This window comes from Dreissena polymorpha, chromosome 7 (assembly GCF_020536995.1).
Source record: "Dreissena polymorpha isolate Duluth1 chromosome 7, UMN_Dpol_1.0, whole genome shotgun sequence".
In the NCBI taxonomy this organism is placed as follows: domain Eukaryota; kingdom Metazoa; phylum Mollusca; class Bivalvia; order Myida; family Dreissenidae; genus Dreissena; species Dreissena polymorpha.
In genome coordinates this window covers 51,406,655-51,414,339 of record NC_068361.1, presented here as the reverse complement: position 1 = coordinate 51,414,339, position 7,685 = coordinate 51,406,655, and the positions used below count along the sequence as shown (strand labels likewise).

Below are 7,685 nucleotides of genomic sequence, written 5' to 3'. Positions count from 1 at the left end.
TTGACTTCATAAATGACAAAACCCGTAGCGATCAGGGAAGATCAGTCAACGATATTTTCCCACGACATAAGTGATATTTCGAGACAATATTGCAATGTGGATGTATCATTGTCTTGTGGCGACATGTATAGTTCTAATGGAATTGCACGGAAAGGATATTTAATCTAGAATACATACTTTATGGTATCAATCCATAAGTAAAACGAACAAAAATCAAGTATCATTTCAAAGAACATTTCCAGTGTGTAATTTTATAAATATAATTCTTAGAATCGTGGTAGAATTGGACAGACATAGTTTGGCTAATAACACATGTCGGACGCTACTAACCGTGAAGTAGAAAAGATCTCTTGTTGCAAAATCAGTACAGCACACATTCCTTTGGAGAGCCTATTTTTGAATGGTCTTTATGGTCAATTATTTTGATTAATTATTAATCTAATTAATCAACTATCAAAACGTATTAAAAGCCGAAATAATTTCCCATGAACAAATAACACATTTGTAAAAATTTATATACCGATTAAGTTGTGTATTGACCTTGCGTTGATACCAAAACATTGGCAAGTAAACTAAATGCCAAGGTATTTCGTGTGTTATTTTATCCTTTCCTAGATTCACGTAGAATGCGTCGCATCGAAAGGGATACGAAGTTATGACGCTAAGTGCAAAGATTCGCTTTGGGATCCAATGCTTCCAAATTGCGATGGAGAAAACCAGCACATGTCAAATAAACAAGGTATCATTCCCAAAGGATTTCCATGACTTTGAAACTTGACATACTGCAGAACTGCGAAAACATGCTTAACTTATACCATATTTAAATATGCTTTAAATTTCTTTCATAATATTCTCTGATGACGCTTTTGCTCGAGAGCAACGATATTTACGGCTTACATAACAAAAAAGTCACTGACTGAACGCTCGCGACCTTCACGCATTGGCTTTGTAATATATTTTGAACGTTTCAATTGCAAATATTTCCAATACAATAAAAAACATATATAATTAACCTCATACACAACTTCTGTACTCAATTTGGACTTATTTGGACTCGCCTAGCTGCTCGTTCAATATGGTATGTCAGCTGTGTACAAGTCCAAATATATATATATCAGTATAGTACACAGCGCAGTTAAATAACCTAATATGAATGGACAGATGTTACATTTGTTTACAAAATAAAAAGTTCATCCATCTTTTATGGTCTGTTTTATTTTTGTAAATATAGCTGACATATAACATGCAATTGTTCACTTTTTCCTTATTATATGTGTATCAATCAATGCTGCTTAAGGCTGTGACCACAGTTGATATAATACACGCGATTTCTTGTTAGCTAACTAAAAACAATTACAGGCACCAGATTTAAGCGTCGCGGGCACTTCTCCAACACTAATTGTGTGTATTTCAGCAACAATAATGATCGCCTCAGTGGTACCTTCGGTGGTGTTACTCGGTGTAGTAATGGCTCTAGCTGTTCATTGCTGTAAACTTAAAAGGTATGATATCAATACATTTTCGCAAACCTTCCAAGGTACTATTTAACACATACTTCATATGTCTTTAAAGTTTAAAATCTTACTCATTGAAACTCTATAAAATAAAACAATCATATTTAACAACATTGTGCAATTATTTGTAATTGTGGTTTTTAAAAATATAATCACTATGTTATTAATAATGTCTTGTTTGTTAAACCAAGAATATGTTAAGTTTCTATTTATGTCGAGAAGCATTGAAAACATGACGGAAATTAATATAAACGTTAAAATAACGTATATGATTAACTTGCAATACACAGTATTCGAACGTTTAAGGTTTTGTTGAACTATATACTTCACCTTGAATGCAAATTATCTGGTAAACCATTTGATTGATTGATTGATTTTATTTGGTAAACATATAAGAAAATACGAATATACCTATAAATAAACAAAATAAAAATAATGATGTGATTTTTTCTTTGCTTATAGAAAAGAATTTGGCGTTACGCTAAAAATTTGCCAATGCGCATGTCTTTCGAATGAGTTGATATAGAGTTACTAACTACGTATTATAGATTGCTAATAAGTAGCTTTTGACCAGCGCATTTGCCTTGTTTTTTTCCGTAAGTTAAGTGTGCGTGCATGTAGCGTTACTTCGCGTTTTCACGGACTGCTTATCAATGTTAGTGAATAAAGCTGAGCACGAACAAAATGGTTCAGCATCTTACCACGAAATTTGGCCCCAACGCACACCATATCACACAAACGTGCTTGAAATGTATGCAAACTAGCATGTAAGCGAGCACGAATTGCTGGGTGATTGTTCGTGTAATGACATTATCGAGATCTGGAAGCAATAGTAAGGTCTACATACACGCATACTTCAACTTAGTACTCAGTATAGAGTCCTAAAGACATCTCTTCGATGTCATTATTTCGTTTTTTTGGAATTATATCTTTATGTTAAATAAGTTTTATCGCATACGAAACCTGTTGGTTTTAAATGTAAATGTTATCTTATTTTGTTTTTCATAAACGTTAGAAAGCAAACAGAGAATCCGATAGATACAAACTATTGCACAACAACGGAGATGTTAAAAAGCAAATCAAATTACGACATGCTTGACACATGCACAGTGGCAGAGAAGGGCAGTGGAACGAACCGTTAACGATGCGTCGAACACAAACGCAGTTTCATCAAAAGCTTAGTTAACTAATCAATCCGTTTGAGTTTTGTCTTACAGCCTTATTTGATTCGAGTAGAACAAAGATAAATGTAAGCACGTATGCTATAAAATTGCTAAGTTTGAAAATAAAATTGAATTCCAATTTTTGAAAATAAAAATGATAACACGACATCATCCATCGAAACATTGTTGTTACTTTCATTAAATGTTTTACATTAAGAAACATGTTTTTATTTGATGTGTGGTTATGTTTAGTAAAACTTAAAGGCAGCTTTTTTGAAACAATGATGAAAAATGGAAAAACTTGGGATGGTATTCGATTGGAAAAAGCATAGGACTTCCGTTCATTGCGGCTGTCGACGAGTTTGTTGTCGAGCAAGATTTATTGGATTATGTGACTTAATTCGTATCTTCTGAGGTCTCTAAAAGGATATGTGCAATTAATGCTAGTAGCTTGTGCCCGTTGATATCGTAATTATGATATTCTTCTCGACACTTTATTCACCTGTTTGTCAAAGGTATTTATTTCTATCTATTTACAGACTCTCTGTACTGTTACATGTACCATGTTATAACTGTACTCATATATTGTTTACGTTTAAAGTATTCTTAACAAAATGTGTCGATTAAAAGCAAAAAACATTCCATACCGTCTCGTTTTGATTAATCCCAAAGTGAGCGTGATGCTTTATACATGTACGTACATGTACGTACATGTACACGCGTACGTGACATTTGTAATATAGACGAATGAGTCGTGTTTGCGTTCGCTATAACAGATGCGGTAATCACGTGACAAACAAGATGGCGACGTCCATGCCGAGGCAGGTATTTTTCGTCGTTTTATACCCTTTATTACTTGTATTATTATTTTTTTATTCCACTCACTTTCCAGCCATATTAGGAAAAACGTAACTGGCTTTTATTTCATAGTAATATTCGCTCTATATCTCGACTTTACTCGGTGCGAAATTTCTTAGCGGGATTACCTAATTAGGGCTCCACTCAGAAAATTTGCGGGGAGTTAAGTGCATATATAAAGCGAATCTAAAGACTAAATAAACGCTAATCACCTTTTTACTGATATTGCTGAACAGTGAGCGTCATTTAAAAAATAAACAGAAGTAATAAAGGGTATAAAATGGCGAAAAATAACTGTCTCGTTATGAACGCCGCCACCTTGACTATCACGTGATTACCCCCTCTGTATAAATAGCTCTGAATTAATTAAGTTTTATTTGTTACAAATAAGAAGCGCTGACAAACAAACAAACAAACAACCATTTAAGCGTTTAAAACATGGCTATAATATCTTTTAAACTACCCGAGAAGATCACAAGAAAGTGATCGTCGCAACGGCATGCATTAGTTGTGTAATTAAATTGATTATCATAAGCTTAATAAAGCGATCGCGTCAATCGCTTTTTGTTGTTACCGCACGTCTATAATAGACATTCACAGTTTGTTTTATATTATTTAATCGGACTTCAATAGCGCTGTAACGACTTGACACCTTTATGGTATGTTTAACCCGATTGTCGATAATTGCGCGAGCGGAATGTGTGACACCGCACTCGCCGTGCTGACTAGGTATTGTAATTTTCACGCCTCGGACATCTTAAGAATTTGGACCGTCCGGTGTACTCAATGTTTTTTACGTTGAAATTGACGACATTCAAGGAGATATCCGTTCGGTTTCCGGTTTTGAGAGAGTTCGGTTTATTCAACATTTATTAGCAACGAAATAGAAGGGGAAAATAAGGGAGATTTCCGGTATTCGGAGAGTCCGGTATTGACAGAGTCTACTAATAAACTGAATATATAAAATAAGTAGAAATGCCTTACATCCGGTTTTGTTAACACAAATAACATCAATATATCTCTCATTTCAAAACAAACACCTTTGAATACACTTTTTGTTTACATGTGTAGGTATATTGTTCACGTTTTACTTAAATAAACAGGCCGAGGATCTGCATACTTCAGACGTTTAAGTTATCCGTGGTGTATATTTGGCCTTCGAATCAATGCGAATGAGGCGCCATTTATTCTTCGCAGTACACTCGTACGTATGAGGTTTTCTCACAACCCGGGTAAAGTTGAAAGAATTCTGACACATCGGGGTGTTTGTGCATATCAGACAGAAATATGTCTCTGAAACGCAGGTAGTCCGTGCAGCTTTCGTAGACAAATCTCTCATAGTTAGCGTGGTAAACCAGTAGATTCGATGCGTTTGCCATGTGCACTAAAATAAACGAAGATGGATACACATTTCGTCAGGAAATATTTTATTTTGTATGTTTTGATGAAAATACTATTATGATGTACTCCTTATTAAACACATCGAACAAATCTATCATTTTTTAGTTGTGCAAACACTGAAATTCATATTGATATTTTTCTAACGTTGAGGAGCGTTATAAATTACGTCCGCAGTCAGACGGCGTTTGAGACCATCTTCCATCGTCCCCGCAGATCTTCCAAGAGCCCAGTTTTCCCGGGGGACTTGGCGAATACGTCCGCATGCAGACAAGCAAGCAAACTTGACCGTAGTCAGTGCTCCAATCGTTACAGAGAATTGCCCCGTGTTTAGGTACTGGAAGTGGATCACACGGTGTTGCTGCAAATAGATTCAAGAATATGCACTGTTTACAAATTATAATTATCGTAGGGTAAATATGCATTCATCTCTCACTGACCATATATAACGTATAAAAATGGTGTTCAAAATATATGATTGATTTAAAAAGACTGTCAGCAGTCGTAGTAAGCCGTTGTTTGTGTGATGTATCCTTACGTTTTACTGAGATGTTGAAGACACACATGTTTTGCAGTCCGTTCTTGAGCTTCGTGGCAGAGTACTTGATTGTGAAGTCGCCCCAAGGAAATGTGTAGCTGGGAGTCTCATAGTTGGATAACAGCAGCAATTCTGTTCCCTTGGGGTCGCTAAAGATAGGCTTGGTCCACGAAACAAGATGCGTCTTTTCTGTTGCGTTCACTCGAATATCAGATGGGCACTTGTTAACAACAGGTGGGTGAACATCTAAACCAGTAACAGTATCGTGAGTTATACCTATGCTAATTTACAAACATACTTTCCGCAAGAAAGTTATGCAATATTATATTCGATATTCATAACATGCGATACCTTTCTCATATGTTTTCCCCGACAATCCGTGTACGCAAGCGAAGTGAAAGTCTGCGATAAGATTTGTGCACGTTCCCTGGTTGATGCACGGAGAACTTTGGCAACTTTCAGCATCTGTGAAAACATGAGACATCAACTTAATTTTACGTATGCGAAGCTGAAACAAATATACAAGAAAAACAACAATAAAACTCCTGAAACAATAATTAAGTTCTACAAAAGTTCTTTCTCACATTTGCAGACTAGAGGTTCGCCACTCCAGGCGCCATTGCTCTGGCACACACGATCTTTACTGCCTGATGCCGCCTTGAGTCCGTTTTCTGGGAAGAACCAGTACTTGGTGTCTATGCAGGAGATAATGAGAACTACTATGAACATAATGTTGGAATGAAATAAAAGATAATGTATTATAATGTCAGTAGAATGTAAACATAAAAGACTCAATATTGCAAGCATTATAGTGATATGATTTTTTTGCAGAAACACAGAATAAACAATAACAAAATGAACAAAACAAACTACAAATAAACATATTTACACCAATAAACCAATGAATAAGTATACATTAAAGACAGATTAGGATAGAAACAAGTGAAAAATCGCGGAATTCGAACAACAATGTTGCCAAATGTAACATGAATGAAAATAAATGAATATTCCTGTACATATTCACACATTTTTTGGGCTGGACAGGGAATCAAAAGTGCAATCCAGAGATTTATAGTGCAGGACTTTAAATATTAAGCTAATAATCCTAGTTAGCATTTAGGAAGTAAATATGTTCTATATAATAGTTTGAGAGAAGTACACAAGGGTATTAAATTAAAATAAACATTATGTTATGTAAGGATTATGGATGTTGCAAAAGACATCAATGTAGTGTTTATTGCATTAGAGGAAAAAGGCACAATAAACATGTACATGTAAAGTGATGGTGTAATCAGCTTTTTAGAAAGCAGGCAACACGAAACTGATGTAAATGAAATATAAACAAAACAGTGTAAAGAAACTGTACAGTCACATTAAACTTAAGTATTTACTGAAGGAAATTGTAAAGATTTATTTGCATAATGTTGGACCATCCGACTTTAATAATAGATGAAATACAAGTAAGTCATGGTGGAAATGAGAAGGACAACACATTTGCAATGTTTAAATGAAAAACACATGCAAAATCAAAATAAGCATTGCAAGCATATAAAAAACAAGAGATGTGTTTGTCAGAAAGATAATGCCCCCTATTGCGCCGTTTTGAAGTAAAAGTTTAATACATCATTTGGCAGGTTTATAAATTATCTCCCTTTTAAAGCTCATTACTTTCCTTGGATTGTATTTTTTTAATTTTGACCTTGAAGGATGACCTTGACCTTTCACCACTCAAATGTGCAGCTTCTTTAGATACACATGCGTGCCAAAATATGAAGTTGCTATCTTCAATATTGCAAAACTTATGGCCAATGTTAAAGTTTTCGGACGGACGGACTGACTGACGGACAGTTCAACTGCTATATGCCACCTGTGGGCATAACAAATGTAATATAAAGGAACACATGGACTTTCAAATTTATCATATCAAATATATGTACACAATATAAAGGCGGGATAACATATAAAAACATATATGCAAGAGATATTTTGATAACAATCTTCATAGGTAAAACATGTCAACAAGTTACATAAACATGGGAGTTATGTAAATAATGCATGTTCAAAACTTTTTGACAAACATGGCAGATATGAAAATGGTAAGTTTTTTTATTATAGAATTAATTTATGATAATTACGAAATGGGAAAACAGACCAAAAAGATTTCAGGGTGGCATCGAAGAATCAATACGCAAGCAGTGCGTGTCGAACTAGGCT

General features: G+C 34.8%; 1 protein-coding gene and 1 long non-coding RNA gene across 2 annotated transcripts; one reads left to right on the top strand and one right to left on the bottom strand.

Moving 5' to 3' along the window:
- Positions 1-613: 613 nt before the first annotated feature.
- LOC127839174 (uncharacterized) lies at positions 614-3,249 on the top strand. The gene is made up of 3 exons (XR_008030197.1): positions 614-739; positions 1,415-1,502; positions 2,530-3,249. It is a non-coding gene; the product is annotated as an uncharacterized LOC127839174 (long non-coding RNA).
- A 1,842-nt stretch (positions 3,250-5,091) lies between these two features.
- On the bottom strand, positions 5,092-5,955 carry LOC127839702 (sushi, von Willebrand factor type A, EGF and pentraxin domain-containing protein 1-like). Its single transcript, XM_052368085.1, has 3 exons — positions 5,823-5,955; positions 5,472-5,717; positions 5,092-5,294 (listed from the first exon to the last, which is right to left on the bottom strand). Exons 1-3 carry the CDS (start codon positions 5,953-5,955, stop codon positions 5,092-5,094), a joined length of 582 nt encoding a protein of 193 aa, XP_052224045.1.
- Positions 5,956-7,685: the final 1,730 nt, after the last annotated feature.